This window comes from Urocitellus parryii, chromosome 9, assembly GCF_045843805.1.
Source record: "Urocitellus parryii isolate mUroPar1 chromosome 9, mUroPar1.hap1, whole genome shotgun sequence".
Lineage (NCBI taxonomy): Eukaryota > Metazoa > Chordata > Mammalia > Rodentia > Sciuridae > Urocitellus > Urocitellus parryii.
Window position 1 is genome coordinate 111,736,326 of NC_135539.1, and position 20,036 is coordinate 111,756,361.

A 20,036-nucleotide genomic window follows, 5' to 3' on the forward strand; every position below is an offset into this window, starting at 1 on the left:
TTGGCTAATGTATGCTGGACCAGAAACAAAAAACAAGGTAGAACATTAGTTGAGCCAGATGTAGAGGGGCTTGAAGGACAAACCAAGAAGTGTGCGCTTTTGTGAATAGACAAGCACTTCTTCTATTCTTTTTTTTAAAATATTTGTTGTTGTAGATGGACACAATATCTTTATTTTATTTATTCATATGTGGTGCTGAGATGGAACCTAGTGTCTCACATGTGCTAGGCAAGCACTCTACCAGTGAGCTACAACCCCAGCCCAAGAAGTGCTTCCTGAACTTCAACAGACTCTCTGTCACCTGAGGATCTTGTAGAGTAAGTCTGGGGTGGGGTCTGAGGCACTAAATTTCTAACAACCCAGATGATGCAGATGGAAGATTACACCATAGATGATAGGGAGTCATTGAAAGTTTTGTACACAGAAAACTGTCTCATCCTCAGTTGTGGCTCAGTGGTAGAGCACTTGCCTAGCATGTGTGAGGCACTGGGTTCAATCCTCAGTGTGTTCCAGTAATTCTAAATCTGATCATATCTGGACCAAGCAGATTGGAATGGGGAGAAGCTGTAGACTTTGAACCTCAATAGTGGCTCTTCACAGGATGGGAAGCTTTTACATCATCCTATTACTCAGGCCCCCCTCCTCAGATTCTCATTTAATTGTTCTAGAATAGGAGACCACACTCTAGAACTGCAAAAAGTTATCCAAGGAGGGCTGGGGTTGTGGTTCATGGTAGGGCACTTGCCCAGGATGTGTGAGGCCCTGAGTTTGATTCTCAGCACTGCATATAAATAAATGAATATAAAAAAAAAAAGTTACCCAGGAAATTCTGAGATGCAGTCAGGTTTGAAAACCTCTGCTATGGATAACAGAATAGGTATTGCAATCATTCAATCAAATGATGATGCTCTAAACTAGAGAACAGCAATGTGAACAGAGTAAAGGGGTCCGGTGCATAAAAGATTGTAAATGTAGAAGGAATAGACCTTAGTAACTGCATAGATTTAGCTGTTTGGCTATATCATTCATTTCTTATGATTAAAAATGGTTTGATGAGGGCTGAGGCTATGGCTCAGTGGTAGAGTGCTTGCCTAGCATGTGTGAGGCACTAGGTTCGATCCTCAGCACCACATATAAATAAATGAATAAAATAAAGGTCCATACATATAAAAATATTTTTTAAAAAATGGTTTGATGAAATGGTTGAGTACAGAAACTGGACCCAGCCAGCCTACATTTCAATTCTAGCTCTACAACTTATTAGGGATATGTGTATGTGATCTGGATTAATTTTCTTAAACTCTTTATGTTTCAGCTTCCTCACATGTAAACCAGGAGTAATAACAATCCAAACAAATGAAGTTATGTGCATTCAGTTAGCTGACATACATGCAAAGCCCTTAGAACCATGACTGACACATAGAAATAGCTATAAAAGTCTATACTGGCCAGGCGCAGTGGCACAGGCCTGTAATCTCAGCTATTCCAGAAGCTGAGGAACATAAGTTCAAGGTCAGGCTCAGTAACTTAGTAAGAACCTGTCTCAAAATAAAAAGTAAAAAGGATGTGGACTTACTCAGCAGTAGAGCACACCTGGGTTCAATCCCTAGAACTACAAAAAAAGTTTACTGTTATTAGCATGGCTCATCCTCTAGTCAGATCTCTACAAGATGGAGAACTACACATTACATGTAAGATTAATGTGAAAAAGGGAAAGTCCTTGAGGCTTTTCATCAATTTGAAGTCATTGGCTCATGAATCCAACTGGATCTAAGTGGCATCTTCAGTCTCCCTCCACCCCAGATCCCACTCTCAAGGACTTTAAAAGCAAAGGCCATAACCATGGAGTCCATACTTGAATTGCTGGTCCTTGGTGCTACGTGTCTTAGCCAGGAAGCGCTCTGCCAGCTTTTCCAGGTTGCGGGAGTAGTCCATCTCAATCTCAGCCTTCTTCCGGAAGAAGTCCTGCAGGTCCTGCAACAGCTGCACCCGGAGCTCACACTGCTGGTCCAGGCATTTCATTTGCTCTGTGAGCTGAGCCCGGATCTCTGCCACAAAACAAAGGAAAACAGTCAGATGGACAGCCCCCCAAAACATACTGCACACCCTGATCATTTTCTTGTTTCCTGTCCCCTGGGGAATTCAAAGCCCTTCATCAAAAAGCCTAAAGTTTAAACTGGCCATATAATGTGAGGCATATCCCAAAACTCCACCAACTCTTTATGGAACATTGAAGAACACTGTGGATCAGAAATCTGCTGAATAATTTAGGAGAAATATTTATTGGACATAATAATATTCATTTTACTGAGTTTCTGACATAGTGCCAAAATTTGGATTCTCCTCTAGAGCCCAAATAAATTATTGACCTTATGAGGTAGGTACTACCATATTCCCATTTTAAAGATGAGAATACCAAATCTTGAAGAAGCCAAGCTAGTAAGTAGTAAATCTGGGGTTCAAACCCAAACAGACTAACTTTATTTTTCATACTTTTCCCCATAATTTCAAAAATATCTTTCAGCATCTTCATATACTAAGGTGAGGGTCAGGATATTTTAATGGTGGTAGAAAGGGACCTGTCAAATGGTGACCATCAAGAATGAAACAAGCACCATGACTTCTGGGCAAGCAAACCATTCAACATCAATCATTTCATAGTTTTTAATGTCACAGTATGTAATTGGGAACTGGGGTATAACTAGCACTTGTGAAGCCCTGGTCTGAACGCCAGCACCACAAAATAAATAAATAGCTTTAAAAATAAAAAAAAGAGTTGACTTGAAAGAGATCTTTTTCACAAAAAATACCATTTATATCTCTGCTGCTTCATCCTCATGGAAGATGCCTCAGAGCATCTGTTATGTCAGAGCTAGAAACATTTCTGATTAAGCTCTAGTCTGGCAGATTTCTGGCTAGTCTGTCCTTATACAGGGCTAGCACACACCGTCTCTGTGGAACTACAGCAATGGCAGCTCCAGATGCAACCAGATCTGCCTTGAATGCAACACTGCATGTTTTACTGACAAGAGACCTGGCACTCCCGGGAAGCAGCCTGCCAATACCAGAGTGCTTTTCAGCTCAGAGAAGGCCTGCAGCCTGGATCCTGCTGATGCTATGTCCCAAGCGCCATCTCAGTCAGAATGGAGCTATTTCTTTGATCCCTTCCCCCTGTAGGCATGCTCAGCTCCAAGTATATTAGGATATGACAGTGAGCTGCAAATAACTCAGAGGCAAATCTGGTACTGGGTCATAATGCTAAAGCAACAAGGATGGGTAAAGGTGCAATTGGCTTTGCCTCGGCGTAGCTTGGGAGTCATAATCTAGCCCCATCTTCATTTTGGTTTTCTGTTTCTATAGCTATCAGTATGCAACATACTCATATCTGATCCTTTGTGGGAGATCCGGCAGTTCATCCTCTTCATCCCCAGGCCTCCCCCTTGCCAACCACAACGTCACCCAGAACTACAGTAACCTCACCTGAACTGAAACTGAGCACTGGAGGATTGTTTCAAGCAGACAGAAGGCTGCACAGAAAAGCCGCCTAAGTCATCACTCATCAAAGCTCTCTTGTTCTGTGTATTTTGGAGTCTGATTACAAGGGTACTTGGGGGAAAGTTCTGCAGAGGTCATGTCAGGCACCTGGTTTTTGCCAGGGATTTCTGAGTCTCAAAGGTAAAGCCCTTGTCAAGACTGCTTCCTAGAGGCATCTGGCCCCCTTCTGTCTTAATGAAATGAAAAGCTAGCAGTGGTAGCCATGCAGCAAGCAGACTAGGTAGAGGTAGCATCCAAAGGACTCCTTGATAGTCCTTAGAACTTGTTCCTTACCTAAGAACCACCTATTAAAGTAAAATGGCTCTCTGGGTACCTAATCAGGAGCAAAGGTACAAGGGGAAATGGAAGGGAGTGAGGCTGTCAGGCCCCTGAGGGTCACCTATGATTCACCCAAAACTCTGCTTCAGTAATCTCTCTAATTAAGGGTAGGAACATAATAGATTGTTCTAGAAACTCTAGGCAAAGTCCTATGATACCCATGAAGTTCCAGAAGTAGGGCCACTCCAGGGCTGTTCTGTCCAAGGACCAAGCACATCATAGGGGACCTCTAAGACATGTGAATTAGTCTAAAACACCACTAAGCACACCTAGCCAGTGTGGATTCCCACCCTGACTTTCTCAGTGAGTGGGCAGCATAGCACAAACTGCAGCCCATCCTCAGGTACCCTCTCTGGACGCTTCTGGGAAGGGTACCTGTGTTTACTGGACACATTATATGAACTTGCATATATATTATCTCATTTAATTCTCACGCCTAATATATAAGGTATCTCTAATTATCCCAACTGCATAGAAAAGGAAACTGAAATTAAGAATCAGTGAGTAATATACCAAAGGGTCACATAATTAGGCACATGGCTAAAACTAAATTAATGTTTGTCTGAGAAACAAAAGAAATAGAGCCCCAGCGTAGAGTCTCTATAGTCATTTCTGGGTAAGTCTAGGACTATGGCTCTTGGCCCTAGATTATCACCTTCTCCACCTACCAGTTGAAGTGTAATTCAGAACCCCAGCATCGAGTGTGCAGTAGCCTATGAACTCATGAGCTAGCCCATATTTTGACTAATCCACAAATGGATTGGATCCCTTCCATGCTTCTTCCTCCCAGGGCAGCTTTGAAGGAAGTGCTTTTCTTGTCCTGTGGTGTGTCAGTATGTCCAGAGGACAGAGAAAGGGAGAAAGCAATATCCACACCCCAATTCAGGAAAAGAAGAGGCTCTGCTAATAGATAGCACCTGCCACTGTGACTGATGTGGGATATGACACCACTGAGCAGCTTCCCTCCCCCACAATTCCCCTCGAAGGAGAAGCCCCCTTTGCTACTGGCCTCAGAACATCCACACAGCGAAATTAAGAGACACTCGATCACCCCCACTCCAAGGCCTACAGTCCAAGACAGAACGGCTGTTCTATCCCAAGCAGAATGTGTCACTTCAGGCTTTGCTGCTGCCACTACTATTGCTGCTGTTGCGAAGACAAACAATGGTCCCCAAGAAGGCAGCTGTGCCAGCCCCGGTCCTCTGTCCATGTATATAAGGGGCAGAAAACAATAGGCCACTGAATGCCAACACGCCTGGGCCGTGTGCCCAGACTAGAGGCCCCTCTGCACCCTGGCCTACCAACAAGCCACAGGGGCAGAAAGAAGAAAGGGGCAATTTATAAAAACATGCAGGAATGCCTCTCAGTTCCCTAGTGTGCTCAGGCAAGTATGCACGTGCACATGTGTGCACACTCCAAGACACACGGCTCACACCACCCACACTGTGCTTCACCAAGCCAGTTCAAGAAGGCTTTCCAAATCCACTTCACAGTTGGATGAGAAGTCCTAAGAATTTGCAGGGATGATGGGGCCCTTGGAAGTTCTTTTCCTAGAATTGCATGGGAAAATATCAAGCTTTTACCTTCTATAAGCAGCTGTGTCTTGGGAATATGAAAAATTCCCCCAGCACGAACTACCTGGAGTCCCATGCCAAAAATGACCTCCCTGGGGACCCAATAGAGCCCATTTGTTCAGTAAATCTTACTGACCCATCCTGTATGACAGGTACTAGATGATGGTGACAAAAGAGAACAAGACAGTGTCCAAGCCCTATCCTAATGAAACACGGCTTGACAAAGGAGAAAGACAAGAAAGCAAATTGTTTTTGCTTTGAATATTCTTTACTATAACAAAGTTCCTTTACTATAACAAAGTTCCAACCTGAAGACCTAAGATTTAAATGTCATCAACAGCAGAAAGAAAAGAAATAAAGCAAAAAGCTCCTTCTTGCCAGGCGTGGTGTCATATATCTGTAATCCCAGCAGCTCGGGAGGCTGAGTGAGGCAGGAGGATCACGAGTTCAAAGCCAGACTCAGCAATGGTGTGACACCAAGCAACTCAGTGAGACCCTGTCTCTAAATAAAATACAAAAAAGGGCTGGGGATGTGGCTCAGTGGTTGAGAGCTCCTGAGTTCAATCCCCAATACAAAATAAAAACAAAAAACCTCCCTCTCACCAAAGTCTACTGCTCTCTCTTTATTCTGTTGGTTTTTTTTTTTTTGGTCTATTTATTTGTTTTATTTTTCAAATAATATCTGAATAAAAATTTAGGTTCATTTGCAAGAGGCACCAAAGATTTTTAAACAGGTTTCTTGAGAATGAGAGTTGACCTTTGGTTGATGTTTCATCCAAAGAATTCAAGTCAAAATTTAACCTCATTATTTTGCAATTAAGATAGTCGTGTTGGTTACACAACCTAATGAATATACTAAAAAACACCGTGCTGCACACTTTAAAAAGAATAAATTGCATAGTATATAGTTTATATTTCACTAAAAAAAATAGTTTTAAAACTTTAACAACCACACAGCACATTCTGTTGAGTACCATCCTGCTAACTAAGGGGGAAATGGCCCCAATAAACAGGCACTGAAAGGAGGAAGGATTCTTGGTTTCTATTTCTCCATTCCAATGAGTTAGATCAGCTCAGCATTGAATATTTCTAAAGAAATCTTGGAAGCTGCCCCTCTGGACAGCAGGCTTGACAATGACATTGAACTCCACTGGCAGGCAGATCACCATTCCATCATTTCCAAAGGGTGTCCGATCAAAACCTAACAAGGGGTGTTTGTGCATGGTTCCAACCCAGGTTCAGCAGACACACCCAATAAAGCTTCCCTTGGGGACTTCGGCCTTTTTGTCCATACTTGGCCACAGCTGATATCCTAAATACACCTGTCCTGGGAATTTGAAGGAGGCTTATTTCATTTTTGGCAAGATACCAAAGGATCATAGCAGGGTTGCAACAGAAGAAAACCAGCCCTAATAGGATACTGATCATTTAACAAACACAGCCAGGGCCCTGACACACCAACAACCTTATAGCCTCTAAATTATAACACCTGCCAATGCAGGTGGCACCATCCTCTAAAAAACCCTCACTTCAGAGAACAACCAGGAAATCCCTAGGACTCCATGTGGGGGACTGTGTTCAGCCTACTGCTTTCAATCCTCAGAAATAAAGCTCATTTCTTTTCCCCTTCCAAAATTCATCTCCGCATTCAGAAATTTTCACTAAGTCATGAATCCCACATTTCTGAGGAGAAAATGGGGAAGGAGGGCATCCAGAAAAGTCACAGGTACGTTCTCCCCTTCACCTTGGTGTGCGGCACCTAGGGGCGGGGGCTGTGGCTCCCACAGGCTCTGGTGCCAGCATGGAGCATGAGATCAGCCCATGTTCTCCATTGGGAATCTGTTCTGACTGCCAGTCCTTTTCCACAAAATCTGTCTCACCTGCTTTTAGCCCTTTCACAAACACATGACATCACCTCAGCCATCTCAGGAATATTAATTCCTAGTACCTTTCCAGCAGTGTTATATAAGAAAACAATTGGGGCTTTCATCAGGCTCTACCCTTCATATCTCTTACCAAGACTTCTTATCACCACAGTAATCAGCCCCTCTGAAAACTGTCCCTTAGGAAACAAAATGCCAGAAGGCCCTGCCAAGTTTTGCTCTTCACCCTGATGCTTTGCCTTTCTTCAAAATTTAGTAATGGGAGGGTTCTTACAAACCCTTGATGGACAAATGCAAGAACCAAAACCCAGAGATGTGAAGAGAACTGACCAAGACCACACAGCTATTTAGTTACAGATCTGATACTGGAACCCTAGTCACAGGGTTCCCAAGCCAATGTTCTTTCTTATTTACTCTTGGGAAACACTTAGAATACATTCCAAGTGTTCTGATAATACAATGACATAAGTTCTCTCTCCAAGTTAGTATGTTTGTAGAGAAGAAACAAACAAACAAAAAACAAGGTGTAATAATAGTATAAATAAATGAGGTGTACACACAGTGACTCACTTTCAGTGACTGACACTATTACTTATCTGAGAGTAGTCAGTGTTCCAAGGAAAGGCCAGAGAGTTACTTTCAGTAAACTAGAAAACAGCAAATATTCTTCCTCAAGATTGTGTCTGATAATGTTTTTCCTTATAATTACTGAAGAAGGAACAGACACATACTCACAGACATGAGATACTTCAAACAAGGAACTGATACCTCCAGAATAACTTTTCATTCCTTATATCTATGTCTTCCCCACTCTTGGTTCAAGTGCTTTTGGTAAAACCCATTCCCCTCCTCTGTCCTTTAAAGATGGTGGTCATTACTTCCAGGCCTTGGCTGGGAGCTAAAAGACCTGGTGACAATGAGAGTCTGAGACAGCTGCCACTATCTTGCCATCTGTGAGGGACAAGTCTGTTTGAAAATGCAGCTGGCCCAGAGAAACAGGGCTGAGAGAAGGGGAAAAGGAAACGTGAGTGCCTGAATTAAGTCATGGCCAGAAGCCAGCTCTATCCCTGGAACGTTTAGACACACTAGCCAACTCATTCACGTTTTGTTTAATCTATTTTGCTTTGGGTTTTTGGTCACTTGCAAACAAAGAAGTCCTAATGGATAAAGTGAGGGATTCTGAAGTATTCAGAAGTATAAAGATCTCTGTTCCAGAGGAACCTACAATTTAATTGTAAAGACACAATCAAAACATACATTTAAAAATTTTTTATAAATGTAATATAAAAGTTCATGTTATTGTATACTGTAAGCACATGAGATTAAGAATAAATACTATGAGGAACACTTCTAAGGGATAAGAAAGATCAGTGGGAACTAATATTACTGAAGCAAGGCTTCTTGAGGAAGGATCTACTTCTTGAGAGAAAGAAATTTATCTTTTTCGTTTCCTAATGTCTTCCTGGGACCCAAAACAATACCTGGCATAGAACAGGCCTCCAAATTTGTGAAGGAAAGAGAGGAAGGAAATAGAAGTCTCAACAAGTTCTCTGAGGATAGTGGAAATTTCGTAAATGAAGGGTGAGGAAATAATATTGCAGAGGAAGATAAAACCTAAGCCAGATAAAACCTAAACCTAAAACCTGGGCACTACTTCTTTTTGAGGTAGTGAGGATGGCCTGAGTAGAACACAGGATGACCAGGGGTCTTGGCTGCTGAAGAAGGTGCCAGTGGAGGAGGAGCTGATCTAAAGGCCAGCAGAGAAGTTGGGAATCCAAGCAGCTGGAATGGTGCTAGGGAAAGTTTATGTCATGATGGCAATAATAAATAGATTCATGGAAGATCACCTTGAAGGAGGTCTGTGGCACAGGTCCCTAGGCCTTCCTAATCAAGACCTGGAGTAAGCATTCATGACCAATATGGACTAATGATAACCAGGTCAAGATGAGCAGAATACCATGAGTGGAAAATCCCTGCATGTATTCACATTGATCCTTAGCAATGATACATACTTTAGAGCCTGTGATCCTAAAAATAATGGTCCAAACCATCCTGTCCTATACAGTGGTGGGCACACTGGATGGATAAGAGAGACCCTTGGGTTCAAAGGTAAGAGAGTAATTTAGCAGGAGGGAAAGGTGGTGTGATCTGAGTCCTGGCCTTACTAGCTTTCCTTTTGACTACAGTTCTCTCTGTTGGGGGGCAAATTTAAACATCTTCAAAACTGTCTGCCTTGTGCAGCAGAATTTCCCAAAGCTATATTAAAAAAAAAAAAAAGACTCTCTCCCCTTACATGAACTCTGTGTTACCTAAAAACAATGCACACAGCTTTGGAGACAAAGTGACACCAGCTAGTGAGAAGGAGGAGGAGAAAAATGGCCCTATGAGTTTTCAAAGGACACTCAGTCATCCATTTACTTTCCAGCCCCCATGTGAAGGCAAAGAAAGCAACCCCATAAAGCCGATGAGGCGGGAGGGTGTGCAGGGGGCTAGCTCAATGAACTTTAATCATCGCGATTGCTCTGGCAGGCCGCCGTGGCTCTTTCAAGTGACTCAATAGCAAGTCAGAGAAAAAAGGCTCCCAGAAGAACAAGCTGCCACATCAAATGCCAAAGTAGTAATTTTAGCTCCTAGGCCTTGCCTGAGATGTTTAAGAAACAGAATTCCCAAGGTCCAAAATCTAGAATTAACTCGAACTACAAACTAAAGATGTGGTAGCAGAATATCAACAACTCCTTTGGGAAATAGCACCTAGTGGGATGTCCCCTACTCATGGATAGAAACAAGCTCCAAGTCAGTTCCCAAGGACCACAATAACCCACCAGCACACCCAGCAAATATTTATCTAACACCATCTCTGTGCAAAGACCTGGGTGACAAATCACTGGAACACACATGAATGTAAGACATTTATACAAGAAAATGTAAGACATTGTCTCACTCTCAAGGAACTTATAATCCAACTGGGGGGAAAGGGAGAATAAATGCAAAAGTACAGCAGTGGAACACTAGACCAAAATAATGGTCCCAGACTATGTTCAGAGAGGAGTATGGGCCTGAGTTAGTCTTGAGGCCTTGAGCTAGACAGTATTAAAGGGAAATGAGAGTGATGGGAAAAGAGTACTGGGGTTAGCAGAGCAAAGGTAAAGAGGCAGAAATGGGCAGATGACACTTAGCAGGCTCTGAGTGTAGCTCTGTGACTTGGAAATCCACACAGACAGGTATGAAGAGAGACAGTCAAAAATCAGGCCAAATCTGGGTATGGTGGCACATATACCTGTAATCCAAGTGCTTAGGAGGCTGAGGCAGGAAGATCCCAAGTTCAAAGCCAGCCTCAGCAATTTAGTGAGACCCTGTCTCAAAATTTTTTTAAAAAAGTAAAAAGGGCTGGGGATGTGGCTCAGTGCTTAAATGCCCCTAGGTTCAATCAAAAAAAAAAAAAAAAAAAGAAAAAGAAAGAAAGAAAAGAAAAGAAAAAGCAGGCCAGAGTTAGCATAGAGGTCCCTGCAGGCTCCATGAGCAGAAGAGATACAAACACAGTCCAACAGGAAATTGTAACTGGACAAACCAAGAGTCCTAGAAATCAGGACAGCCCAAGGAGGATCAAAACCCAGGGAATTTCCTACCAAACAACTCCAGAAAAGACCAAATGCCAATTCAAACCAGTCCACTCTATCAAAAGACAAGGATAAACCATATGTTGCTCAGGGCACCAGCAAAAGCAGATGGAAAACAAACCAGATCCATACTAAAATCTAGTCCCTAAGTTCCTAGAGAACTGGCACTGGAGGACGTATTTCATTTTGTGCAGGACCCCGCTTAACACTTAGTATTGGTAGATTGTTACCAGTTTAGTTCAATAAGCAAGGAACAAGAACCTACTACTAATTGTCAGAGAGGGAGACAAACAAAAATGAGTAAGGAGGACAAGACATTGACTTGACCTGTGAACGGCCTATGAAGCACCCTGCTGGAAAAGGCAGTTTATTCTCCAGACTGGAGTTCTCAGGAGAGGTCAAGTCTGAAAATAGACATTTGGAAGTCATCATCAAGGAGATGGAGTTAGGAAGTTAACCATGAAAGTGAATGCAGCTGTCTGAAGACAGAACATAGAATGAAAGATAAAGTTGTCCCAGGTGTGGGGCGCCCCCATGTAGATGGACAGGGAAGAGGAGATAGAAAGTAGACGAAGAAAGCACACATGAAAAATGTCAATAATTTCAGAGTCTTTGAATGAGATGGCAGGCAAAGAGTTCTTGTGCAATTGAGGGTTTGTCATTATTGAGAAGCTACTCTGCCAGATCCAGTTTATATGTCCCTCCCACCCAAGATGCACATACCTCCTCTTGCTGACCACCTGGAAAACTATGCACTCTGGAAGTTGCAATGGCTGTTCTGGTCCTTCATGCCATTGGTGGCTAGTCTGACAGTTTGTGGTCTTGAGCATGTTCTATATGCCTCCCAATCCCATCCCAGGGTTTCCCTGTTGCCACTGAGGCATGAGATTTGGAGGAACCTGTTCAGCCAGAAGCCACATGACTGAGAATGTACAGGAACTGAAGCTCCATCAGGTCAAACTTCCACCAAGAGAATGGGAATTGATGAATTGAACCTTTTCCCTCTTTTCTAGTATACAGATGCAGAAGCTTCTCTGAGATGTCCCTCCAAACCAAGCAAGCGTCCCCTGAAGCTAAGATCAGCTTCTAAGCAGTGCTTGATATTTGCTTTCCCTCTTTCCCTTTCTCTCCCCCATTTTCTCCTTATTCCTGCTGCCTTGGGATTGTTCTCACAAATAAAGTATAAGTTTCATTTTCTAAGAAATCTGGACTAAGACATTCGTCATGTGCCAGGCACTGTCCTTGAAGCTGGGTAAACATTCCCTTCCTAGATGCAATTCTTACTGCAATGAAAGTATCTACTCAGCAGATCCTTGAGGTCATCCATTACTTTTCAAGAACTCAGTATATATGTTAAGTGATCAGTTGGTTTTAAGAACTGATTTAGTTTACTACAGTTGATCTTGTATAGAAAGGTAAACTTTCTCCATTAAAGTTACAGGCAGACACATCTTATATATTTAATAGTAATCACAAATGCCATTTATTAAGTGATCACTATGTGTCAAGCAAGCCTATATCGAGTCATTATTCAAGTATAAAGGTACATTATCTCAATCCTCAAAATACCCTGGGGAGATAAATTTGTAGTAAAGTAGAGTGGTTAAGAGCACAGATTCTGCCAGGTATGGTGGTGCTCGCCTGTAATCCCAGCATCTTCGGAGGCTGAGGCAGGAGGATTGCGCAGTTCAAACCCAGCCTCAGCAAAAACGAGGTGCTAAGCAATTCAGTGAGACTCTGTCTCTAAATAAAATACAAAATAGGGCTGGGGATGTGGCTTAGTGGTTGAGTGCTCCAGAGTTCAATCCCCAGGTCCCCACCCGCCTCAAAAAGCACAGATTTTCTGCATTCCAAAAAAACCTGAGTTTTAATTTGAGCTCTCCACCTGCTCTCAGTGTATCCTTGAACAAGACGATCTCTCTAGGTCTGTTTCATTATCTATATAAAGTGGAGTTTGTAACACCAGTCACTCTGCTGACTGTTATGAAGAGTAAAAGAAATAATGTATATAAAGTGCTTACTCTATGGCTGGTGTCTAGTAAGTCCCCTTTTAATTAAAAATCAACCATGATTCCTCCCACTTGACCCTAGATGTGTTGAATTCTAAAATCAGTGCTCCTGACCACTCCTCCACACCATGTGTTTATGAAGCTAAGATGTTGTTTCATTTGACTCATTCATCCTGGAATTCTATAAATCTAGGCTATTAGTTAATAAAGAGGATCCTTGAATTTATTAACTTATCACCATTTATTAATTTATCACCATCTTAACTCTGATTGTTTAAGTGTATGTGTTGGGATCGAGTGGAAAAGCAAATACCTTTTTATCATTTCTTCTTAAAGTCCATGCCAACACTTAATGATGTAATCATCTGGAGAGGTGGTAGGAAAAAAAAATCAAACTAAGGAATCAGACTGGCTTCAAAATGCCAGCTCTATCACATAACTAGCTGTGTGACCTTGGACAAGTCAGTGAACCTCATCTACTCCCTGTGCATCAATTTCTCTACCTGCAAAAATTTGACTATAATAATACCTATCTCTTAAAAGTTAAAATATTAACTTTTTGTAAGTTAATATTTGTAAAAGTAATTAGGATAGAATAAAACATATATATTGTAAAGCATTAGACATATTTTTGTTAAATATGTAAATAAAATGTATCTTATGAGTTCTTTGTTCCAGAAGGTATAGAAAATAATAGAAATTGAATAAACCAAATTAGTGGCTTCTAGCTTTTGCAAGCAAGCCAGTTCATACACACACACACACACACACACACACAAATTGGAACAAAAATTTCATGAAAACAATACCCTTAGTATATGCCACAAACTCTGATATTAGCTGCCTTTTAAGATGGTGGTTGGTGATCACTAATTTGATTTCATGATCTACTAAAAGGTCTTGGCCTGAAGTTTGAAAAGTTCTGCAATAAACCACATGGCCACCAAAGGCAGAACTAGAACACAGTCTTCAAACCATTCAGCTCCTTCTTCATGGTTATTATTAAACTAGAGAGGGCCTAAGTTTCACTTCTTGGTAGAAAAAAAACTGCACATTCTGGATCTTCCCTCATTCCTTCCACAGTTCACGTGAGCACTAGAAATTCAGAGAGCACCAAGGAACCAGCAGGCGCTTCCTGTGTGCACAACTCATGTTACTGTTGCCCAATCCAAGGCAATGCCATTCTGCATCTGGAAGAGTTCTGGGGCCTATTCTTTTGAGATTCATCTTCCTGGTTTTGAGGGCCAGCAACTATAGTCACCCACTGCACCTCTGGAGCAAAGAAGCTGCTGATATAACACAACAAAGCCATGTTATATAATTAGCAAGTGGATTATAACAAATTGGATGAACTTTATTAATGGTTATGATTTTTTAAAGAGTTCTTATCTCTTAGAGATAAATACTGAAATATCTAAGGATGAATAATGTCTGATATTTGATTCAAAATAACAGGAGAGTGGGAGTAGGTAGAGGATACAGCTGAAACAAGATTGCTATGAGCTGGTGATTTCTTGAAGCAGGGCAGTAGGTGAGTGGGAGTCCATAACATTATTCTCTTATGTATGTTTGACATTTTCATAATGAGAAGATTTCTAAAACCTAATTAATGGCATGCAGAAAAAGGCTTAAGAGAATCCAGAGTAAATGCAAAAGAATAAGATAAATGAGACAGAAAAAATATCCAAAGAACTAAACTTATGAGTAAAAAAGGCACACCATATACTAGGAAAAGATACATAGAACACTCAATATCAAGACATATGATATTTAAGTTTTTACTTTCAAAGATCAAGAAAGATTTAAGATGGAGAAAACAGAATTGAGGGGGAAATCAAGTCAGTTTCAGATTTCTCCACAGCACCAATCAAACCCTGAAGACAAGGGAGCCATGTCTTAAAGAATTCTAAGGAGAGCATCTGTGATCCAAGAATATTATGACGAGCTGAGTCACCGCTCAAGTGTAAAAAAGGCTCAGACATTCTCCAACTTGAAAGATCTCAGCGTAGAAAGCACTCATGAAGCCCTCTTGAGAAACAGAAACCCTGTACTCAAGATCAATCAAAACAAATCCAGAGGAACAGGGTAGAAGGTAAAAGAACAGGCAGTTAGATGCAATACCAAGACCAAAAAATGGGAGCATGCAAGTAGAAATGTAAATGCTAGAAACCCTGGAAAGGGGGAAACAGACATCCTAAGCTCCGAACACCAGGCACTGGGGAAGTGTAAAAACATGAATCACTGAATCCTTTCAGGCAAGAAACCTGCCAAACCATCTCAAAGTGAAGAAATAGCTAAAAATGTAGTTACATATATTAATAGCAACTTCAGCCTCCTAACGGTTTTCATAATTGTATTCTTAACCTTAGAGAGAACTTGAGAAGCTATTATCTTTGGTGGAGAAGAAACATTATCTGAAGTTCAACAATTTCTTCAGTTTCACATTAGTTTCCTTTCCTCTATTAAATTCAGTAAAATGAAATTCAATTATTTTTTATTTCTAAAGCACATATGGTATAATGCCATTCCTATAAAATTATTTTGCTCTCACCAGCCACCTTCTGCTTATATTTAGCACCGACTACTCACACTGGAAGAGAATGTCCACGTGCCCCAACACCAAATCCTTTGCCCTTCTAACCTGCCTGCCTGGTCCCAGGTTCTATCCTAGGTTTATTTGCCACCTACAAGCCAGATCTTACCCCTTCTTGCTTACTCAAGCCCTCCTAAAATTATAGGTATCATTTTTTCCTCTCCAGTGGATCATTCCCATAATAAACAAATATGTCATATTCCCTCCACCCCCTGCATGCTTTTTTTTTTTGGGGGGGGGAGCAGGAATTGAACCTGAGGTGCTTAAAACCACCAAGCCACATCCCCAGCCCTTTTTATTTTTATTTTCAGACAGGGTCTTGCTAAGTCATTTAAGGGCCTCAGTAAGTTACTGAGGCTGGCTTTGAACTTGTGATCTTCCTGTCTCAGCCTCCTGAGCCGCTGGGATTACAAGTGTGTGCCATCATACCCAGATTCCCATCTTATTTTTTTAAATGTCATTTTCCTTAATCTCCCCTCTCCTTGTCAACCAGATACCTTTTTATCCTGGTTTCTATTTACAATGACACTCAAAATTGTTGTTCCTACTTCCTTCCTCTACCTTCTCTCTTTGGCCCACTCTAACCAGGCTCTCACTTCTGTCATTCTTGTGGTGGGCAGTAATGGTCACCATCCTGCCAAATACAGCCAGTTCTCAAGACTCTGCTTAACTTCCACCAGCATAGAGACTGGCCCTGGGTACCATCCTCTCCTGATATGCTTCCAGACACAGATTCTATCTCCCTTGCTGGAACTTTCTCCTTTACCAACCACTAAATGGTGCCATGAAATGCCCCAGGTTATCAGTTCTATGGCTGCTTTTCTGTCTCTACTTGCTTCCTAGTAAGTCTCATTCAGTTCTATACCTCTTGACTCCAAAATCCATATCCACAGTCTAGACCTCTTCCTGGACTCCAGCCTCCTATAACTGGCTTATCATTTTCTTTTAGATCTCTAAACATACCTAGAACTTATGCCCAAGCCTGAATTCTTGACATCTCACCCTGACCCCTTCCTGCCCCACCCATGTTCCCTATCCCCATAATGGCACCACCATTCACCCACCAGGCCAAAATCCTTCAGACTTCTTAGTGGGTATTTTCTTTCAAACTTCCAATTCAATTTATTAGCAAACCATGTCAACTCTACTTTCAAAATATGTCCAGAACCCAATCTTTTCTCAGCCCTTCTACCAGTCTCTGCTTAATGCAACTCAGCAGCAGCATTTTGTCCTGAATCAAGGTCCCTATCAGTTCCAGCCACCTCTACTCTTACTTCCCTGAATTCTGCAGTCTACACTGCATCCCTGATCACCAGCTCCCAATGGCTTCTCACTAGAGAAGAGCTAAAGGCTTTCCAAAGTCTGTCTTACATGGCCCAGACCCTCCAGTCTCTAAAGTGCACTCTTACTGTTCCACAGGCATACTGGGCTCTCTGATCACAGAACATTCCAGGCACTCTCCCACCTCAGGGACTTAACCTTCGCTTCCCTTAGCTGGAAGCAACTTCCCATCTTTACCTGGCTCACTCCCTCACTCTACTCAGCTGTCCACTCAGATTCTGCTTCTCAAAGCAGCCCTCACTGCCCTCCACCTGAAAGAGCCCCTGACCCTCTATGCCCTTACCCCATTTTATCTTTCTTCACTATACTTATACATCTATTAATGTATTTGCTATCTCCTTCACACGGCAGCACAAGTCCCATGATGCAGGGACTCTGCTTTGCTCCCTTCTGATCCCTGATGCCTCAGTGCCTAACACATAAAGCACCCCACGAATATACACTGATGAATGGATGAAGGGCTGTTTTGGTAAAACAGGATTTGCAACACTAATTGCTAACTTTTTTTTTTGTCCGTTTTGCTTGGATTTTTTTGTCATATGTATCTATTAATATTTTTTTCCAAAAAAGCAACAATAGTCCTTTAAAAATTAAAAAAGAAACTCCACTAAAAATCAAAGGAGAGATGCATTATCTATTGAACCCTGTTATATTTTGACCAGTGTTTTCCCCCCATTATTTATGATAGCCACAAAAGGATTCACAATGCCCAAAGGATATTTTTCATAATTAATGAAATCTTTTTAAGAGGAAACTTTACTGGAACAAAAGTTTCAATTGCCCAAGGCTGACCAAAGACTATAAACACAAGCCTCCGAGTATGAGCAAAAATTGGCAAAGTTCTTCCTAAATTTCACTCCCCTCTGAAATAGTTTCTTTAAATATTGCTACTAAAATCCAGATGCCAGAATCTAGCATCTATTATCATCCTGCAAACAAAAAAGTATGTAGGTCTTTGTTAATATTTAAATAGAAATAAGAGTCTCATTTTCAATAAGGTGATACTTTCTAAATACAGGCAGGGTCACAGGACCACAAAGGCCAGTAAAAAGATTAAAAAGTGCCTCTGTGGGCTGGGGTTGTGGCTCAGCAGTACAGCGCTTGCCTTGCACATGTGAGGCACTGGGTTCAATCCTCAGCACCACATAAAAATAAACAAAATAATGGTATTGTATCCATCTACAAATTTTTAAAAAAAATGTCTCTGTGAGTCCCTGTGACACATGTACCAACTAGAAAAGATCCTCCAACCAACCCATGCCAAGTAAGTGACATGAATTGTTTTTCCAGCCTCCAGGCAGCCTGGGGAAAGAGAGCACAGGAAGTAATTCCCTGGGTCTGATGAGAGAAGTCCAGTGAGAAACACAAGACCTAAAAGTGGCAGACAAAAAAGTTCAGGATTCAGCCTCGCCTCTCCCTCCTCGTCTCTGGTCTTATCAGTATTCTCTGTTCTTTTCATGATGAGGAAGAAAAGAGCAAGAGCCTGTCCACTCTGGAAATGTGGAGTAGTAAACTGGTATCTTGGGACTTGGTGTAGAGTGTTTCCAACCTCAGAGAGAATGCAAAACCCATTTCTTAACATCTAAGTTTTCTAAGGCTGTTGACCAAGCAATAGACTGTGAACCTCCACAGTCTTTCAGGGTCTATCACCCTGCCAACAGCAGCTATGGCAGCTGCTTCATTTCTTTTTTTTTTTTTAATTATTATTAAATTATTTATTTATTCTAATTTGTTATACATGATGGCAGAATGCAATTTATTTCATATTACACATACAGAGCACAATTTTTCAAGTCACTGATTATACATAAAGGATTTTCACACCATTTGTGTCTTCATAAATGTACTTAGGGTAACGATGTCTAACTCATTCCACCATCCTTCCTACCCCCATGCTTCCTCCCTTCCCCTCTCTCCCCTTTGCCCTATCTAAAGCTCCTCCATTCCTCCCATGCTCCCTGCCCATCGCCATTATGAGTCAGCATCCTCAAATCAATGCTTCATTTCTTCTTAAAATATCAACAAGTGTATTCTTTCCCCAATTTTCCCTTTAAAACCTCTCAGTTTAGAACCTCTATATATCAAGTATGTGTGCATAATGGTGAGTGGCGATGAGCCCTACAGCGTTAAGACTAAGGTGTTGGTAGTGGTGGTGTTGTGATTATTATTATTAACTGTGATTATTGTAATAAATGCAGTATAAAATTGGCCACTTTAACCATTTTAAGTATGTAGTTCAGTGGCCTCAGGTACATTCATATTGTTGTACAATCGTGACCACCATCGAACTCTAGAAGTTTTTCATTGTCCACAACTGAAACTCTGTACGTATTAAACACTAATTCCTCATCCTCTTCTCCAATAGTCCCTGGCCACCATCATTTAGGTCAAGGAGGTTTGAAACACTGTACATACAGTTTTTAATTGTTCACATTCTTTATCATATATCAAAAAATGTGCAATCATAGTGGACTATGGATTTAAAATGGCAAGTCTAAGAAGACTAATGATGAGATCCAGTTGTCAATAAGAAGCACAAAAACAAAATCAAATCATCTAATTCCCATTGAGATTATCTTCACCAGATCACCATGTCTTGTTCATCTGATTAACCTTTCAGTACTTCAAAATCCAGCTTTTAAAACCAGAGGCCATAGGAAGTACCATATCAAAACTAGACTCACAGCTGTTAGAGGAGAGGCATTCAGATCTACAATATGCTGTCCTTTGAGATGTGAAGCTGAAGCTCTGTGGTATCTTGCCACGTAGAAAACAAAATTTACAAATTATATGTAAGGGCTGGGCGTAGCTCAGTGGTAGAGTGCATGCCTAGCATTCATGAGGCCCTGGGTTCCATCTCCAACACCCCCACCAAAATTATATGTAAGAATAAATCCTTTCTTTTTAGTGTGAAATGCAAAAATCCAAACATTAAGTCAGGAAAGCAAGACTCTCTTTTTAAATGTGTTAGCAAATAGTAAAATTCTAGCTACATTTTTAATGTATATTTGGTCTCAAACTAAGCATGATATTTTATTTTTAAGTTGTTTTATGAATCATATTATTTCTTACATAATTTATCGAAATAAATAGTGCACATCACTTGCTTAATGAAAAAATTATCTCTATTTAATTGAAGCTATTAA

At 41.2% G+C, this 20,036-nt stretch overlaps 1 protein-coding gene across 2 annotated transcripts in view; it reads right to left on the reverse strand.

Moving 5' to 3' along the window:
• Window positions 1-20,036, reverse strand: part of Srgap2 (SLIT-ROBO Rho GTPase activating protein 2) — a 240,927-nt gene that overhangs the window by 146,300 nt on the left and 74,591 nt on the right. For both annotated transcript variants that reach the window (XM_026387464.2, XM_026387465.2), the window contains exon 3: window positions 1,856-2,048. In XM_026387464.2, coding sequence (XP_026243249.1) covers window positions 1,856-2,048 — 193 coding nt within the window. The remainder of the gene's footprint in view (window positions 1-1,855; window positions 2,049-20,036) is intronic.